A 21,104-nucleotide genomic window follows, 5' to 3' on the forward strand; every position below is an offset into this window, starting at 1 on the left:
AAAATAAAGGAAAAACTAATCTTACATAAATTACGACCTTTCATTGAAAAGTATTTTGAGCGATTTACATTTGATTTACATATTACATACTCTGAAAATATGTAAATTTAGCAAACATTTTTTTTTCGAGTTTCTGTTTATATTTGTTTTGACTGTTTGGCGACGCTCGAAAATGGCAAGATGGCGTCTATCGTGAGAATCGCGTCCGCTTTTCGTCCTCAAAGTAGCTCTACTAAAGCGTATAATATCGCAAGGTGAGGCGATTATTGACCTTGAATTATTATTTTAAAGATTATTTAATTGGTTGCCCTAATTGATTATCTCCCGAATTATTTAATTTGTTCATTTTCATTTACACTAGTCATAGCGATTATTTAATAGGTTCATTGACTTTGGTGATTGATAGATTGGTATTGCATATGGAGATTTTTCCTCATAAGCGCTACTCGTTTTTTCGAAATAATCGAAATCATTCGATTATTACATGGAGTCCGTTAATTAGAATCAACAGTTCACTTTGCTATATTGTTTTGTTGAGTTTGACCCTTTCACGGTCACACATTATGTCTAGTTGGAAAGAATTCCAAACTTCAATTTCGCAGTGCCCTTGAGGAAGAGATCGTAATTTTGAGTACCGCGTGGCACTAAGGGGAGTGGCCCCGGCACTGTGGTTGGGAATCAACCTTATCATCGCTCTTAGTACAGCTTCATTCCCAAAATATCTCGTGGCAATCACCCGGTGCACGACACCCCGAGGCAGCCTTTCTACAACCTGTAGTCCATGGCATGCTCAACCCATGGCCCGCGGGGCAAATGTAGCCCTCTGACATAATTCTGTAAAAGACATGGTACATTCCAGATCCTTCAAAATGTCCCGTGTGGCAATCACCTGGTGCATGACACTCTAGAACAGCACAACCTGCAGTCTATGCATGCTCAACCCATGTCCCGCAGGCCCAATATATACCTCTAAGACCTAATTTTGTAAAAATTAACTGGGTGGCACATTTCAGATCCCTCAAAATATCTTGCGGCAATCACCCAGGTCATGACATCCTAGGGCAGCCTTTCGCGAACTGTTGTCCATGCATGCTCAACCCATGGTCCCAGGCCAAATATCTATATTTGGCCATGGGTTGAACAACTGGGACCATCTGAACAACTGCAGTGTATCGCCAAGGGCAACATAATGGCGCCAGATTGATAGTATAATTAAATATTGTCTTTATAAAAAAATAAAGTAAAACCCGAACTCTTTTAAATAATAAACTGATATTATATATAAGAACAATACAGCCTGACCACAAAATATTCCTACTGATGCGCTAGAATAAAACAAAATGTAAGGGCTGTTTCAAATATTAGACAAAGGAAGAACCCCTTTTGGACAGCCTGTGGAAATAGTATAACCTGGTATCAACGATCAAAAGATCTAGAAATGATATAACAACCCAGCACTATTATGTCAGGAAAAAAGTTGCCAATGGAATCTCTGGATTATACTGCAGCAGTTCCGCCGTGTTGTTTCAAATGACGTTTTTATTATTGTTTTTTGCTGTTTTCTATGCTGAAGATTTTTTTTTTCTGGCGCACGTAGTGGCTGGCGGCTTTTTCTTGGACCGTCGGACATATTTGGCGTCGGAAAAAAAAAGTCGCAGAAAATCGCCAGCCTGTCCCTTATACCGGCCCCAATAATAAAATAAGCACCAACCTTCCAGTAAGAAACTCGCCAAGGAAATGAGATTATATTATTCCGGAGATTATCGAGGTGCTGGCTCATGACAATAGTCTCACTTCAATTAAAGAGGCTGTGGCACATTTGCATATCAATTAACTAGCCTGCAGCATATTTCCTGTTCCTCATAAAATTAGCCACCCATTTCCCCCACCTAAAAATTTCAGCTTTGAACGTAGGATTGAAAAAATAATTTTTATAACCAGGGTATTTCACTTCTGGTAGTATAGGGGGGGTCATTCATATAAAGGTATTTTCTTCCGAAATTTTATTTTTTTAAATAAGTTTTTGCACCGAAAATGAATTTTTGATAAGGGGGGGAGACGAGTTTCCCTATGTCCCCCAAGTCTCTGGTTTCCCCAATATATGTTAGGAGGTAGGGGCAGAGAGAAATATTTTGCTAATGGGGGGGGGGATCAAAAATGGCTAAAAATCTGCTGATGTAATAGTTGAACAGCCCCATATCAGCAAAATATGCTGAAGGGAGTAGTTTGGGGACTAGAAATATATAACACTTGTTTTTTTTTGTCCAAAACAGCAAGAGAATTTTTGATTTCTTTATATGGTGAATTTCAAGTTTTGATCGCAGGAGGAATTTGTTCAAATCGGTAGGTTTGTGTGATCTTGGATCGATTGAAAAGTTTGTAAAAATTAAATGATGTATTAAAGCAGGCTTTGAGAAATCCTGTCATTGGTGACTGACAAATTGATATTGACACTCAAAATTCTTCAATAATTTGCAATTATTATAGTTTGAGGAGAATGCAATATATATATACATACACTTTTATAGAGTTTGTGTAGCTTAGCATGGCAATCAACATTGAAAAAAGTCGTCCTGGAAAAACCTTGGAAAATTTATTCTGGCCGAAATTAAAAAAAAACAAACTTGGAAATTTAGCTGGTGTTTAGGCATAATTTTCGTATTTATATATAAAATACTTGGTTAAATAATAGCTGGTATTGACCAAATTCCAAGTTTTTGATCTAGTTATTTTTGTATTTTGATCTTTGATTCTAAGAAATTATTTGTATATTCTCTCAAAATATAGAGCACTATCTGGCTCATCTGTGAGCAATGGCAGCAGCGGAGGAGGTGAAGGATGGTTTAGCAAGTTGCTCCATGTTAGAAAAATCGATCCGGGCAAAGACTCGCATTCGAAGCTTTTGTCTGATTCTGAAAAAGTTTACGAGCTTCAAAGTGAGATTTTCTCTTGTTTATGACCCTTCTAAACTTTCCACAGCATTTTATGTCGGGTTGGGGAAGAGTTAATGTAATTCACAAATATGTAAATTTTTTTAGCGATTCTTTAATTGTATGTTTATATTTCTTACAGTACATGATGCCAAACCAGACAGTGTTGATAAGTACATGAAAGAATAGTAAGTGTTGTGAGTATTAATACAGATTTGTGTTTGTGCACACTCATTTTAGTTTTATTTGTAACACTTTTTTTAAATACAGTGATATCTCTGCTAATGATTTGTTCTGAAATCACATTCATTAGCCGAAACATGATTTCCCATAGGTTTCTATGAAAAATTATTTAATTCATTCCAGGCTCTGTCAAAAAATTAGTTTTTTAAAACACCAAGGAACCAGATTTTAAGTTGGATAAAGAATTCCTTTAGCAAAAAAGTGAAAATAGGTGGAAAAGCTTTAGCAAAGTGCTAATGATTGATGGTTGGATATCTACTTGTTTCATACCTCCAGTATGCATTTTTGCAAAAATACGTACAACTTCTTTTGCATTCTAAGATTTTCTTTCGCATTTTGCAAAAAATGTGACTGTAGCTTAAATCCTGCAAGGAACGCTATTAAAAAAGGCAAACTGACATAGGCTGAAATGAGCAGTTTCAAAATTGAATAAATGAAAATTTACAGAAAGATGAAAGATGCTTAAGATCTTGTTTTTCACTAATGTACGCAACCAACATCAGCTTTAATCTATTAAAGTTTGTATTGACACAAGCCAGTCAAGTTTGTAGGGTGTTCCCATTCATTTGTGATTTGGTCAGCTCATTTCTGTATCTTGTACTGCAAATGGAAAAGACGGGCTAAGAAAAGTGTAGGTGCATCTGGAAAAATATTTTAAGGTGGACATGAGTTAATCAAGCTCAAAGGACAATAATTCTGATGATGATTGGTAGGAAAATTTAGCTCACGACATGGCTCTTTAATGCTAGCTCTTGAATCTATATAAACAAAGTTTTTTCACTTTTTCAGATTTGTACTGGCAGGATTGGCAGCATCTGCCTTTGAAAAGCAACCTATGTGGGTCCCATAGGGTCTAGGTCAGCGGGGTGCTCTGCATTATAAAATCAATGAAAATCATTAGACGAATCTATAAATCTACATTCATTAGCCAAGGCAGAAAAATCATGAAAAAAATCTTCATTAGCCAAAAAATTTGTATGCAGAGGCATCACTGTATTTTTGATATATAGTAAAACCTTGTTAAGTCATCACTCATGCTATCAAGAAATTATGATGGCTTAAACGAAGTAACGGCTTAAGCGAAGTGCTGTTGGCTTCAATGTAGCAATATTGGGAAAATTGTATAATTTCAAAATAGCATAAAATTTGCCGAAATATTATTTAAAACTATAATAACAAAATTTGTAGATAACAAAAGTAAAAATTTTTACTTTTTTGAGCTGGTAAACTTATCAGTAATTCATGGTACAAATATACAAGATAAACTCCAACATGGTGTCCAAATTTAACTTGAGGGATTCCTAGGCAGAGCAAAGCATACACTAAAAGGCCTCAACTTTGGAAAAAATGTCTGGTATTTCAACAAAGATATTGTTTAAATTTGAAGCTCTGAATTAGTGAGGGCCCATGTGGAAATTATGTCCAGCTCTAATAGTCCCCTAAAGTTTTAAGGACTTTGTTTTTTTTTAATCTGCAAATAAGCTTCTTCAGTGTAACTCTCGTCACTTGAGTTGTTCTGGTTTGGTCCATAAGGCTTTTATGATCACTTTTGAAAAGGGTATGCCAATTTAAATTAGCTTGATTAAAATCATGATTTAAATCATTTGATTTTAAATCAATGATTTTTTTTTTAAATAAAAATTCAAATTTTGATTTTTCTTTACATAACTTCAATGATATTAAAGTAAAAGTATGGTGTGGTAGGCATATTATTCATATGTGGTAAAGTTCATGATTAAAAGAAATGTAGAAGACCCCCTTTGGCGTACATATAGACTTGAACGTGATCTCTAGATGCAGTGCAGAAAGAAAACTGCTTCCCCAAAGCACAATGTGCCAAAATCTACGACGTACGTTGCAGAACAATTAGCACTACTGCAGAACAATTTGGAAGAATTTTAAGAAAAAATTCAAAAAAGAAACCATTATTACATGTATGGGGATTTTTACAGCAGAACATTTCCAGTCAGTTGAGGACTTGTCACGGAACAGTGCTAAACACTCTGCTTTGGGGAACTGCTTTATTTCTAGATTTTGTACATGGAAAAAATTTCTGAAAAATATAGGGAGTTGAACTTGGCACTTAGCTAAACTGCACTACGTATTTTCAATGCATTACAATGTGACACTAGGGTTTCCATGATTAAAAAAAAGAACTATTTTGTATAAAGCCTTGAATTCTATGCCCTAATTGCTAGATGTTCAAAAACCCGGGTGGGTTTGATTTTTCCAGAAGAATCCGGGTTTTTGCCAACCCTGTTTTACATTGTATATTTTTTTAAATGCGTTACCTCGGGACTTAAAAAAAAACCAGGTCACTAAAGTGACTAGAAAATTGTTAATCTAACCCAAACTTGAAACTGATCACTGAATTTCATTAGTATTATTAATATTCTGAGGGCAATACATTTTTCTTTATGTCAGCGTGTCTATCAGCATGAAAAGGGGTTTCAAGTTCTATACCCCAAATCAGAATGTACCAAAAATTACCAGTGACTGAGTATGTTGCTGACCGGGCCACAACTTAGGGAAGCAGGTATGCTTGCATGGAGAGGGTGTAAATTTTACCTTTTAACATTACATCCAAAATGTATGCTTGCCGGCTGACAAAGCATCTAGTTGCGGCCCTGGTCGCAGAACAATCTCCAGAAGATTTTAAGAAAAAAAGGAAAAAGAATTGTGATAGAAATTTTTATTGCATTATATTTTCAGTCACCTGAAGGCTTGTTGCAGAACGATGCAAAACATTCTGCTTTGAGGGTCCTGGAAAGGTTGAAGAAAAAAAAAAAAAGGCTTGTTGAGAGAAGACATAAATATTTGAAGAAAAAAAAATTGTTTCTGAGATTTCATTTTTACTTTGTCAAAGCCCAGTATTTTCTTCATTATATATAAGGGTACCTTTCTACAGTGAAACTTATTAGTATGATATTCTGGTAGTGTTAAATCACCCCACATTGATTTTTTTTTTTCCCCCCTCCTTTCAAAAAGAGTTTGGAACTGTCTTTATGTTAAACTGATTTCAATACAATTATATCCTTTGTCACAATATAGGCCTATATATATTTTTTGAAGAGTTTTGAAAACAGCTGCAAAATGTGTAAAAATAAAGTCTCAAAACCACTTTTGGTCTATTTTTTACCATTTCACTAGTTTTTATTCTTCCAAAGACAACCTAGTAACATCGGTATTTTGCACCATATGCATCTTGAAAGTATTAATGAAATCACCACTTTTGTTATTTTCAGTGAGATACAAAAAAGTCTAATGTTGTAAACTTCCTAACTGAGGATTGTGTTAATATTAACTTGATTATAATTTTCTGCAGCCCGAAATGTTTATAAGTACATTTGCTGATAGTCCTGACAATTCCAATTTAAAATAAATGTCAAAAACAGCATAAATTTGATGTTGTATGATGATGCCTCTCTAATTTCTCTTCAATAATATTTTTGTATATCTGGTTTACCTTTTTGTAGGCTGCAGAACATCATTACATAGGGATTTCTGTGTATATGTATACTGACCTCATCATTAAACAATCCCCCCAGTCCTTTAGGGTAAATCGCCACTTATGAGCTCATGTAATTTTGAATTCCTGAATTTCTATTATTATTTTGAGATATATGCAGTTTCACAACCCTTATTGAGATGAAAATCAGCTAGCATAAACATTTTTTTGGCAAAAAAGAAGCTATTGCTTTGTTTATTTTTTCTCTAGCCAAAAAATTATGTGATAAAAATTATGTTAATATAATATTCAATCGACATCTGTAATAACCTTACTGCAATCACTTATATTCACAGTGAGCAGTGGGCACAGACTCTTCAATCCAAATGCAAACAATCCGAGTTGGTTGGAAGTTGGAGGGTAGAAATAGGCAATCAAGATCAGTTCAGTAAGTTCTAGTTTATGTGGTGCATCAGCAGTTTTGTGTCTCAAATTTGATGTGGAAACTCCCTTAAAATTTATAGAATCAATGTGTATTTGTAATTTATATGAATGTATCACTGTAAAAAAATGTATTAGACTGTTCTTTCACTGGAAGTGATTAGAATCAATAAACAAGTCAGACTCTGTTGTCTGTATTTGCAAAACTGATCCTGCTGCACAGGAAGTAAGAACTTCATCCAATCCAAAAGATCTTGAGTGAGTGACAGCAGCAGACGAACAGCAAATGACAATTGGGATTTTACTTGTCCTGCTGTTTCTTTGCACAGGTGCAGTCTGGTTTACTTTTTTCTCCTACCACTTACACCGTTTTTTTTCCTTTGGTCTCTTGCCCTTCTTTTCCCCACATGAGAGCTGAAATTTGAAAATTGTTGTTCATGGGCTGTGATGGTAAGTATTTATCGATTAAATATTATGTATATACTATATAATATTAGCATATATAAATTCCAAGAAAGAAATATTCGGTTTTCATAGCTTAGTGGTAGGGCACTCGTCCGGTACATGAGAGACTCGGGGGGGGGGGGGGTCAAGTCTCCGTGTGGTGTGCCAACAAGGGCACACATAGCTCTTCTCTGCCCGTCAACGAAGTCTATATTCCTCTGTAGGTATGGTCTTCAATACTCCAGTCCAGGCCCAACTAAGCCTCGGAAAAGCAGAAGAATGACTTTAGGAGAAAACGCAAAGAGGCCTTTTGTTCTTCAATATTTTCTCAAGATTATTAACTACACTCGTCTGTATAGGGTGCAGTTGCAAACTGAGTAGTGTGTAGGGGTCTCTTTCAGGGGACGATGTCAGATTCCCCTCCCCACTCTTCAGACTCAATGTTGGTTGTTGTCGCCTGCAATGCTTCCAACGTGTTGTTCTTCCAGTGGATAACTAGATGTATACTTAACAAAGGATTTGAGTTTTGCAGTCAGTCTGTTACTATTAGAAGGTATATAAATTTTTAATGTATTCTGATCTTTTTTTTTTTTTTTTTCATTTTATTGTTTAGTCCATATATGGAGGTATAACAAAGGATACCCAGTTGCCATGGAAGTACTAGATTTATGCCAAAATGATCAGCAGTTGAGGGAATTACACGAAGGTCTTGTAAATTGTGTTCATAGTAGAAGTAATCAATATATGCTTCCGTTTAGTTTCTGGGGACACCCTGAGCCAAGTGTTCGAAACAGTATGTATGAAATTAGATCCTATGTATTAAAGGTAACTTCATTTCTTATTTTACCTTTTTCTTTACTGTATTGTCTGTACAGCAATACCCAAATATATGGCAAATGTGGAGTTAAACAAATTTTCTGTGAAAAGTTATGCATTTGGTCTTCAACTTGGAGTCTCTCTTAAGTTCCTCAAAAACCTCTTAAGTTCCAAGTCAATTTTATGAAATCTCAGAATCTAAATAATTTTTCCCCCATTTAATGTGTTATGTAGGAATAACTACTATTACTACTCGACCATACATGCACCTCGTGCTTATTCTACAGAATTTCTAATAAATTGGGACATGCCAAAATGTACTTGAATGTGTTGTGAACCTAACGTGAAGTTTGTTTCTGTGCAATGCTTGTTATGTGTAGTGCTGCCACACTTGCCATCAATTTTCTAACTATGAGTGAAGTGTAATGATTGAATAATTGTACCATTGTAGGCTTGATGCTCTCTGATGAGACTTTTTAATGGGGAGATCGGCTCCATTTGTTCCTCAAAGTTGGGAACCACAGGAAACCAACTTCAGTTGACCACCACTGTGCGAATGGTGGGATTTGAACTTGGGTGTGTCTGTGATGTAGGAATACTTGCAGTTTTTGGTAAAACAAAGGCATTAAAAAAATTGTTTGGTTCCAGTCTATATATATAAAATTGGTTTTCTCTGTCTGTTCTGCATGTGTATATCTTCTCTATACAAATCTACAATTTTAGATCTATTGTTGCCAAATTTTACATATATATACCAAATGGGACCCGGCTTAAACAATAGGCTACAAAGAGCTGGACAAGTGCCCGAAATGGGCAAAAACTGTCGGGCAGTAATATGGTTCCTGGGTCTCAACAGCCACTTTCAGAATGTTTACTTTGGCTACCATGGTTCTCAACAAATGTGCTTCAGATATGTATATGCCTTTTAAAATGGTTTGTCACTTTTTCAATCCTCCTACTAATTTAAGAAAACCCTGGCAGCGAGAGTATTGTGTGGCTAGCTAAATAATATAGGTATTGTATTCAAAATTATATACCCCAAATTACACAAGTATTATGTCTCATCTATTGCGTAACTTTTGGGTATTGCTGTAATTTTATATTATGCATTGCAAATGCAATCAAATTAACATAAGACTATTCCAATTATATTCAATGGGGTAGCAGATTTAGGTGAAAATTATTTTAAACTTTCTTACATTGGTCTCATAGTATTAATTACTCAGTTACTGAGGGAAAACAATTTGCAAAACAAACCCCCCCCCCCACCCATGCCAAAAGCATGAATATGCAAGTTTTTACTTTTTGGATTCATCAGCTGCTGATCGATTCTTTATTTTACTCTAAGTTTTGCCAGAAATGTAAATGTTTAACCCGTATTGAAACACATGTTATAAACCGTTTGAGAGAAATGATATTCATAGGTTAATGTGGGTAGAGTCAATGTTCAGACATCATTTCCCAAGTTTTGAAAATTTGCACATTCATACTTGTGGCATGAGAGCGGGTGATATATTGTGTATCCTAAAAAATCTTTGCTCTTCATATGATACAATTTTTAATCTAGTTTTCTGAAATTTTGATCCCCCTCCTCCACCATGCTATAAATTGTATGATTTCCTGCAAGTTTACTTTTTGATTTAGTTTTCTTTTTTCATTTAAGACAAAAGTGTTGATTTAAACATTAGTAGTTGGCAAATATTAACAGAAAGGTGTTCATTCTGTTCCCCCAATAGCTAATCTCTAAACCTTTAATCTTAGTGGTAAATTTCAATCAAAAAATTTTTGAATGTTGAGAGCTTGACACATATCAAACCAGAAAATATTCACCTCTAAAAAGTTGAAAAGTTTAAATTTGTGTATGGCACTCCTAGGGTTCTAGGTGAAATCATATATTCACTGACATGTTTAAAAAAAAAATGGATATAAACTTTGATTAAGACAACATCAACCACCAAAACTTTTGGCTTAGTTTATACACTATCTACCAATAAGTATTTGGACACCTGTGATGGAAAAGAAAAACTAACTTTATTCAAAATCAATAGTTGGTAGAGCTTCCACGAGAGGCAATTACAGCGTGAACCCTCCGGGGCATACTTTCCACAAGTCCTTGTGTGACGACTAGTGGTATTTTCGTCCACTCGGCTTGGAGAAGACATGTCAGTTCCTTCACCGATTTTGGACGGGTAGGGCACCCCTTAATTCAGCGATCCAACTCGTCCCAGAGGTTCTCGATAGGGGTCTGGGCTCTAGGCAGGCCAGTCCATTCGATGAATCCCATTGGCACCATACCAAGCCTTGGTTAACCTCGCAGTATGACAGCTGGCATTGTCGTCCTGGAAGTAACAGGGGTCCACCCCCGTAAAACTGCCACAACGTAGGAAGCGCATTGTCATCCAAAATATTGCAGTAGGCATCGGCATTGAGCTTACCATGAATGGGGACCAAGGGTCCCAGTCCATACCAGGAGAAACACCCCCAGACCATAATTCCACCTCCGCCGAACTTACTGTTGGCACAATGCATTCTGGCAGGAGACGTTCTCCAGGCAGACGCCAGACCCAGACCCTGCCATCCGAACGGTAGAGGGTGAACCTTGATTCGTCGCTCCAAAGAACCTGCTTCCACTGATCTACGGTCCAATTTCGATGTGCTTTGCACCACATTAACCGAGTAACGTGGTTGGACTTTGTGATCAAAGGCTTATGGGCAGCAGCACGACCATGAAAACCAATCAGATGTGCTTCCTTACGGATGGTATTCATTAAAACAATACTCCCGGATGCCTGTTGAAACTCCTCGCGGATGAGGGCCATCGGTTGGGTGCGGTTCTTCCGAATTTCTCTGGACAGCACCCGTCGGTCTCTATCTCCCAGTTTCGTTGGTCTGCCGACTCGGGGCAAATTCAGACAATCACAGCTCACCTTCCACTTCTTAATCACATACTGTCGATTTTGGGTACTTCAGCTCGTTAGATATGTCCCTTAAGGATCGGTCATTTTTGTGATATCCGATAATTATACCTTTCTCAAAATCAGAGAGCTCCGAACTGCGTGGCATCTTGCATGCGACTAATGCCGATGTTGTTTCCTACACGATATATACCGGATGGAGGGCGTGACGTATCTCAGGACCGCAGATATCGTCATTTGCATAGGTGTCCAAATACTTATTGGTAGATAGTGTAGGTGATTAGAGTTGTTGAATATTTTTTTTTGCTGGGAACTCAGGAATATGGATCATGCACAGAGAATAATTTCCAAAAATGCAAACAATTCAGACTAATTTGTTTATCAGGAGCAGCTTAAGACCTTATGAAATGTCATTCAATAAAATCCAAAGAAAATTTGCATTTATTTATGATCCCCCCCCCCAAAATAGGATAAGTTAGGCACAAGAACTATTAGTTTCGGATGAGGAATGTGCTTAAAATGTAATGCTGTATAATTTGATAGATTTTTGGCATCATGGCGGTGCATGCTACAATATAAGACTTTGTGATAATATAAGACTTCAATTTTCATGGTGATGTTTTGAATGATGAGTAAAAGACATCTTTTATTAAATGAAATAGCATAAATTTATTCATAAAATATTAATGAGGGGGAAAAAGTTGATAAAAAAGATAAAAATTTTTTTGCATTGTGTATAGACTAAAGAGCAGTGGTTCCAAAACTGTTTTTCACAGCACTTAGACCAGCTACCAGGGACTCGTAATGAAATTCAATCGTGCTTATTTCCTATGTTATACAAGATGCATTCCATTAGAACTGAGAGTAAGGCTGGGAATACACTGCAAAAGTTTGATAAAAGATATTTTATAAAACATGAAAAAAACAACCACCAATAAGCCTATTGATGGTAATAGCCAATACTACCGCTTCACATACATTCGCAAGAATGTAACCGATAGCCATGTATTTTTCCAGTTTTATAAAAGAACTTTTATAGATTTATTCCAGCTTAAAATCATAAATCAATATAGGTGCAAAAAAAATACATTTTTTATTCTTTTTTATATCTAATTTTATTAATTGTATTTTTAAATATATCTCATTTTATTAATAGACCTATCCTTCAAGCTACTTTTCAAAGCAAGTAGAGAAAGCTTTTCTGGTTTTCTGGAAGCTTCCTCAGTGAACCCTGCACAGCTGAAATGTCAGAATCGTTATCAAATTTTCTGCCCAGTATTAAATTTTTTTCATAAAAGGTTTAAAATGATACACTGAAGTTTCATTGCCTGTTATTACTGTCGTTAATAACTTCAAATTATCTTCAACCATTTGTTTCCACTTATGACATTGTTTAACTCTTGCTTGCATTTGTTCTTTAGTAAGGTGACGTGAGACCCATCTAGAACAAACACACAAATTGTTATGTAGAATACGAAACATTGCCGTTTTTGAAATACTAGTTCACGCAACTACCTCTTTGCATGACATTTGCAGATTTTCTTGTAAGATTTTTCGGAGACAGTATCAGCGTTTCGATCATAATACTCTCATGTCGACCAGGCCTTGAAGCCAGTTCTGCTGACAAACATCTTTTTGTCTTCATAAGCTGCTTTCATTAAATTAACTTGTCTGGAGCTGTTTTGCCGATATGATGGCAAAATTTTATTGCGCAATGAATTTAATTTCTTATTTTTGAATTATCTTCATTTCTGTATGCAGAGAATAGCAGGTATTTAAACAACTGCTCAACTTGGAAAATACAAGCATCATCTGCTTTGTTAAAAATACATTGGTTCACATTCTCTTTAAATTCAAAAGTCTGCACTCTTATTATTTAGTTTTGCTGTGTTGCCAACTCAAAAAAATTAGTTTTTATGGAATGCTCTTGTACATAAATTGTTTGAAAAATTTTAATCACTTTTCTTATCCAATGTAACTACACTGTTTAGGCCTGTGCTCTGATTCAGGCACATTGGGGAAAAATTCTGATACACAAAGGGTGGATTTGTTGAAAACGTTCAAGAACTACTGCTTTAAAAAATTTGTGATCTGAATAATATGGGGGGGGGGTATTTTATTCAATCCCCTAGTTCTAAAGATGTGCTTGTGTAATGTAATCAACTTGTAATACTTTTACACTTTTTTTTAAACAATACAATTATTTGATTATAAAAATTATTTTGATCCACAGAGAAAGATCAAATATTTTGGTGCATAGAAAGAGTAAAGTGTGTTATTTCATGATTTTATATTTTTTTATTTCCAGCCAGGAACCATGATAGAATGGGGAAACAACTGGTGAGTTTTTTTCTTCTGCGGTTTCTTGTGCCTGAAAATTTTTTAAATTATTATGAATCTGTAAAGCAAAAGTTCTCAAAATAAAGGCTGTTTCTGGCTTCCTAGCCTTAGTCAACATTTATCTTTGGCTACCTAGAATAGTCTAATAAAGAGCCACACTGTAATATAGACAGCTCCTTGCGATGCCTCTGACATGAGTTGGTGACACCCCTAGAAACTGTGGTTCACATTTTGAGAACCACTGTTCTAGAGCACCTAGGCCCGGTTTGACCGATGTCGGGGCCCGGCGGTTGAGAAACGCTGTTCTAGAGTATCACCAGATAAACAAAATGCTTAAGATATTTGTCATATCATTTGCTTAAATTTTGTAGTTAATCCAAATTTCTCAAAGATGTCATGTTTGGCAAGATTAATTTATTTGCATATGGAAATAGGGGTTCTCAATACTCAGAAATTGAGAAATTTTATTGCTGCAGGCCATTGAAAGCTTGCATATATGATGTTTTATACCATATGCCTTTTGATATATCATTAACTCAGTCAGCAATTTTCCGTCTTGTCATTTAAAAATAATTTAGAATTGGTCTTTCGTTTTTTTTCAGTGAAAAATTAATGTAAGTTGCATAAATTTTACTTTTTTTCTTCTGTAGGGCCAGAGGTATAAATTATAGGAAGAGTAGCGCAGTTGCTGGTTTTTTCTCTCAAATTGGGCAGCTATACATGGTCCATCACATATGGAGTGAGTTCCGCTGCTTTTTTTTTTCATCTTTGGTTGTATTTTCTTCGACAAGTGTCTTGTACGCATATTTTAAAACTGTTGTAATATGATAGTAAATCATAATATTCACATACAATAGAATTTCAATCATCCTTCTAAATAATCATAACTATAGTTATGGGAATCCCTCTGAGAAAGTAACTGCAAAAACAGCAATATCCCCCGTTAAAAAAAATCTTATTGGCGAATGACAAAAACGTGGTCTAAGTGTAGATAGCGAATATACAGATGATGAATCACCAGGAGTCTTGTCACTTTCAAGCTCCGTTTACATGTGTAAGATTGGGGGTTTCAATGTGGGTGCTTTGGTGAATATTACTTGCTTGGCAACAAGTAATACAGTACGTAAGTAAGTACAATATCTAAACAAAATTGTTTTCATAGGCATTAAATTACATTCCATACTAAAGCAAAATCCATTTTTTTTGCTAAGAAAAAACTTTTTCATTTCAAATCAAATTATCAAAATATTCTGATATTTTTGATTATCTGAATGGGGTCCAGTCCCAATTTGATTCAGATAGTTGGAGTTCTACTGCATTTAATTTTCCCCTTCATATATTGTTATTCCCATGATCTGTATGCATTTTCTTTTGCCTGGTCTTGTGTAACTCGCAACTAGATTATATCATTCCCATACTATGTTTTGCTTATCTCTAAAACCTGTTGTGTAAATTATATCATATGTGAATGCAGACCTGCCAACTCTCCCGATTTAGGCAGGAGACTTCGGATTTTTCATCCTTCCTCCCGCTCTCCGGATTTGTTAAAATTTCTCCGGATTTTGGCAGAAAATTAGATTTTATGCGAACTTTCACGTTGTCGTGGCATCAATGATTACAGTCGTCGTTAGGGAAAACACCCATAGAGGACATCCGTAGTCATTTCCATCGAGCAGCCGTAAAAAAGTCTCTGACCGCATTTAAGCAACTGGCAAAGATGCGTCTTCGTTTTCGTATCGTTTATCGGCAATCATTTATCAGGGGCATGACCTTGGTTGCCGAAATTCCTGTATAATCATTGTATTCCATTAACAGCCGTGCGGTAAACACATTTTTTCGTCCGCAGCTTTGTAATTTGAATTTTTTTAAATCGTTTCTTCCGGTTAAACATCTTCAGAAAGAAAATATAAAACTTTAAGCTATATACAGCTAAATATGAAGCTTTTAAGAATTCATATACCCAAGATTATCAATCACTGATAGCATCCACGAAAGGAAACACTTATAGTTTATGAACAGTATGTAAATGTGATTTCTCTATTCTGCATGGAATTATATTCTTCTCAGGGACTATGCAGAACTTGCCTTGGGGGTGGGGGGGGGGGAATGTAATTTTTTCTTTATTTAAAAAAAAAAAAAAATTCCTATGAACTTTTATGAACTTTTTTTTTGATTGAGTCTATGAGTGTGGGTGGGGGATCCCCCTCGGGAGAATTTCTAGATTTCAAAAGTTGGCACGTCTGTGAATGTAAGATGTTACCTCACTGTTGTATGCATCTCACTGTATGACAAAGTTGCATATAAGTGGAATGTATTTTTCAGATGCTTTGCTTTTATTATACAGTGTGTCCTGGTAGTCCTAATTCAGCCTTTATTTCATCAACCGTTTGTCATAGAAGTATGGTTCCATTTTAAAAAATTCTCAATATTTTCAGAAATTACCCCCTAGCAGTTTTAAGAGTGAAAATACAGTATTAGAAAATGAAAAAAAATTCATTTTTATAAGGACACCCTGTCTTAAACTCTAATAAGAAAGTTATTGTCCTGTCTCTAGACGCAAAAAAAAGTCAATATTTCCAAGCGCATTATATATGCGGAGATGTTTGAATTAAAAAATCTGAGAGAAAGTTTGGAAAATACAGCATATACACTAACAGGCAATGTTTCTTTCCCATATTTGTGTTCTTTCTCACTTTTTCCGCTGTTTTTTTAATTCAAATATCTCAGCAAATATTACACTTAGAAACATGAATTTTTTTTTTTTTTTTTTTGGCTTCTGGAGAGACATGGCAACAACTTGGGTTGTGTTTAACAATAAAACTCTAATTGGGTTTTTTAGGACAGGGTGTCTGTATTAAAATTTAGACTTTTTTTATTTTTTTCACACAATGTATTTTCACTCTCAGAACTGGTACAGGATGATTTCTTAACACATTTTGTGAGCATTTTTTAAACTGGAACCATACCTATACGATGAACGATTAATGAGATAAAGGCTAAATTAGGACTCGCAGAACATGTTTGGATAACTTTTTTTTCTTTAAAAACTCGATATAACAACCTCTCAATATAACATCAATGTTCTGTGGAATTTGGGGGGGGGGGGTGTGTTATAACATAGACTTATTTAGTTTAAATCATTAAAAAAATTTTTTTGAATTCCCTTTTGTTTTTATATGTTAGATATGTTTTTTTTTTAATTTTTAAAGCTTATCAAGATTTACAAAAAAGAAAAGAAATCAGAGAAGCTGCTTGGAGGAAGCCCGGTTGGGATGAATGTGTTGCATACACTGGTGAGATTTCATTTCCCCATATTTATGTATCCAGTCTCTCTTTATTTGAAAAAAAGTAAAACATTGAAGCTTATTAAACCAAAAAGAATTCATACATTTAATGTTTGTAATTTTCCCCCATTATTCAGTTCCTCTAATCAGAGAGATGAGAAGTCGCTGGTTGCGTCCGTTGCCGTTCTCTCCAATCAAGTGAAAATCATGTGTGATATGCCTGCAGATGAGCGTCTTGAACAGTTTTATAATCATAGTGCTTTTTGGTACACATGTTCTGTTTGATTCAGATCATTTTTTCGAAACCAAACCGATTCTTCCATTATGAAATGTTTTCCAAATAAAAAAGAAATCTGATGTAATCTATTTTATAGTCTTTAAGAAGAATTCATATTGTGATTACCGTTTGACTGTGCATGTAAATGGAGGTCATGGTGCTGAGAGCATAAATTTATTTTGAGAAATTATAAATTTTAATATAATTTTTCAAATGAACTTAGTACAAATCAAAATTATACACATTTACAAACACGTTTTTGTATATAAAAAATGAATGTTTATTTTAGCACATGAGTTGAAGATATGCACAGATTTTTTTTCTTTCCTTTATTGAAATATTTGAAAAATGAAATGTCTATTTTTCATCAAATTTAGATATGAAGTTGATGTTTCTATATTTAATGAATAAATATTTGTACTTAACGAGCTGAATGGTAATTTTACCCCAATCTTTGTTTACTGGTTTTGTTTCGATATCGGTGTAATGAATGTATACATATGTTTAGGCTGGTTTTCCTTCCCCAAGGAAACTTTTGTTCTTCTTTCGTGCAAATGCCAAGAGAAATGTTTGTTATTAACGTGAAAATGCTTTTATATATACTCCATCTCATGATTGTGGCAGCAACATTGAGTAGTAAAATATTTGTTGATGCAATTCTGTTTTCAATATCTTGTCATTTGTATCGTCTTCATTTTTTTGTATTTATTCTCACGATATATGAGTAGTCAATAATATTTACAATGATTTCACTGCCTCATCATCAGGGCCGCAACTAGATGCTTGGTCACCCAGGGCAAGCACACATTTTAATGCTCCTTGTAATGTTGGAGAGGTTTCAGAATGAAATTTGCACCCCCCTCAGGTCTAGCGGCCAGGACACAAGACCTGCCTGCTCCCCCTAGTTGCAGCCCTGCTCATCAATATTAATTCAATATCTTTTCCTCGGACCAAGATTAATCAGGGTTATAAGCTCTGCTTTACCCTATCCACGGTTTTTAAAATTTCACTGATCCACCTACCGTGGAAATCACTAAATCCTTTGTAAAATGCCACTCTTTTTCAAGAATATTTTTCTCAGATTTTGTGCAGGTGAATGTTTAATTGACTACATACTTTAATAACTTTTAAATTTAATTAAAAAAATTTAATTTTTTTCTTTTTACGTATTTGAAATTATTTAAAAAATATAAATATTTGAAATATTATTTTAAATATTTTTATTTTTTTTAATTTTTAATCTTTAAAAAAAAAATACTTTTAATAAACAACGTTATCCACGTATGGCGTTCACTCAGAGCCGGATTAAGATGTTTGAAGGCCCTAAGCACTTGAATATTTTTGGTGGTTCCCCGATACCTACAAGTATATTTTACTCAATATCCAGTATATAAACTGAAAAAAAAATGAAATTTTATATTTCAGAAGTGACTAATCTAAGGATGGGACTTCACTCTAAAAGGTTTATAAAAGTTATTTTATAAAACTTGAAAAAAGTAATTAATAAATTTATCAGTTGCATTCGAGCAAATGCAACCGATCAGCTCATTGGTTGCATTTTTAACAGAATTATTATAAAATTTTTATAGTGTAATCCGGGCTTAAGGTCGGGATTATACTATAAAGTTTTATAAAAGTTCTTTTATAAAAAGTTTGAAATTCAACCAATAGGCACATCGGTTGCATTCAAGCAAATGCAACCGGTGATCTTATTGGTTGAATTTTTCATTATTGGTTGAGTTTTATCAAAGAGCTTTTACCAAACTTTTATAGTGTGATCCCGGCCTAAGGCTGGTATTACCCTATAAAACTTGGATTAAAAATTCTTTTATAAAACTTGAAAAATGTAACCAATAAACACATCTGTTACATTCGAGCGAACTTAACTGATCCGCCTATTGGTTGTATTTTTCAAGTTTTATAAACGAACTTTTATCAAACTTATATAGTGTAATCCCGGCCTATGACAGAATTGTGATGTGAATATTTCTAAGCACAGACATTTTGAAAGTCTCCAACCCCACCCCCCCTTTTTTTTTCTACTTGCAAATTCTTTGATATATCTTGAATTTTTTTTTTTTTTTTTTGGAACATGGAATGTTTTGGATGTTTTTGGATTTGATTTTTCGAACATTGGATATTTTTGGAATTTTTCTTTCATATTTTTCCGAAAAGAGTTTTTTTTTTTTTTCAAAATCTTTTGAAAATATTTTAAGACATTTTCTCCCATCGACTACTTGTGAGGATCAGAATGAAGACATCTTTATACCCATATTCTATGGGGCTGTAGTTAAACCCCCAAAGAATGCCTATAGTCACTGAATCAGGGGTGAAGGAGAAAAATAATTACAAAAATGTCGAAAAAATAGTTTTTATGCACGAATTTTGTGGGAAAGGGTATGCGGACCCGCATCCGCTCCGTGTGAAAGGTGCCTTAATGGTGTTCAACTGCTTCACCGAAAACAAGCGTTGTTCAGTTTTATGTGCGACTAAATGATCACTAGGGCTCAGATTTTTATGACATGCCATATTTTTCTAGGGTAAGTCATATTTCAGGCATTTTTGAACGATAGATCATTTTTTTATCACTGAAAAATTTAATCTGCAGGCATTTTTTCTTCAGAGATTTAGTCACGCTCTTACACAATGAATTCTTGTCTTACTTTTTCTTTCTTTTCAGCAACCATTTAACTTGTTTATTCTCGAAGCACACACACAAACGAAAATAGACACAAAAGTCTGGGGGGGGGGGAGGGGTGACGTTGATGATGATGTCAATTCATATATACACATATGAATACATACATATGTCATATACATTAGATCAGTGGACTCCACCTTTGACGCTGCCCCCCCCCCTCCCCGGGCGCGGTAGCTCAGGTCGATAAGATACTCGCCTAAAGTACCTGAGGATGTTTAGAGGTGTCGCGAGTTCGATACCCGGTTCGTCCTTGTCAGAAAACTTTCCTGACACAGGGGTACAGCGAATACGGTGACATGACCGCAGAAAAAATTGCTACCGCAGGGAATCGCTAGCGCACCAACCTCTCGATGAGTATAAAAAACAATCCTGCCCAGTGGCGTCGGAGCCGGGGGTGCTGTGGGTGCTCGAGCACCCACGGAAGTTTGTAGAGCGGGTTCGAGCACCCACAGAATTGATTCAAAAATCGAAATTTCCTATATGAATCTCAAGACGGGCACCCACAGGTTCGAAACAGTTCCGACGCCCCTGATCCTGCCGTTCGGAATCGGCAATAAATTGTAGGTCCCTGTCTGATTAGCCCTCGTGTGCAGAAAATGACCGTGATGCGACAAAAATGATCTCCCCCCACCCACCACGAACATGGCGAACATTACAAAAATGGCGAAAAAATAGTTGTCGTCTCGAAGGATCTTTTCGTTACGTTTTGAAGCGAAAATCAAATCGTCTAAATTCGGATACTCAAAATCTTCGCGTGTTGCGAAATGCATTCAATGCGTTTTTATGCCTAAACGCAACAAAAATTGACACTAATGCCTGGGGGCAAGTCCACGTTATGGCACCACCCCTCGCCCTTCTCGTAATTTTAAACGAACAAAAAAGCAAACTAATCTTCCTGCTGGTTTAGCCAGCAATCGGGGCACCCCCTCTCTCCCTCCCTCCCCTACTTGTAGCCCTGTCTACAACTGTACAAATATTCAAGCATCATACTTTACTCATAATTCGAAATATAGATGGCAACACTAACTTCACACACACGCAGCACTAGATACGGGTAGTACACCTAGGTCTTTTCTGTACAGTCAGTTAGCTAATTGTACACCACACACTCACACTTTTGGCACAAATCACTTGCCTCTGAAAGGGAGTAAAGTGGTAGTAAATTGCCCAATGGCGGTAGACCGGAGTTGTGTTCGGTAAAAAAGAAGCACCGATGGTACTACTATATCGTATTCTGTTAAATATGTTAAATTTCTAGCCCAAAA

General features: G+C 35.5%; 1 protein-coding gene across 1 annotated transcript; it reads left to right on the forward strand.

Annotated features, from left to right (window-relative positions):
* The first annotated feature begins 17 nt into the window (after nt 1-17).
* LOC149089479 (protein NipSnap-like) lies at nt 18-17,795 on the forward strand. The gene is made up of 9 exons (XM_089238953.1): nt 18-254; nt 2,788-2,936; nt 3,073-3,118; nt 6,978-7,069; nt 8,120-8,331; nt 13,546-13,577; nt 14,228-14,316; nt 16,787-16,870; nt 16,999-17,795. The coding sequence occupies exons 1-9, from the start codon at nt 181-183 to the stop codon at nt 17,061-17,063; spliced, it is 843 nt and encodes a 280-aa protein (XP_089095079.1). The 5' UTR covers nt 18-180; the 3' UTR covers nt 17,064-17,795.
* The last annotated feature ends 3,309 nt before the right edge of the window (nt 17,796-21,104 follow it).

The sequence above is a fragment of the Pholcus phalangioides genome, unplaced genomic scaffold (assembly GCF_987345545.1).
Source record: "Pholcus phalangioides strain wild (caught in Gottingen) unplaced genomic scaffold, Ppha-v1.0 ptg000002l_1, whole genome shotgun sequence".
NCBI lineage: Eukaryota > Metazoa > Arthropoda > Arachnida > Araneae > Pholcidae > Pholcus > Pholcus phalangioides.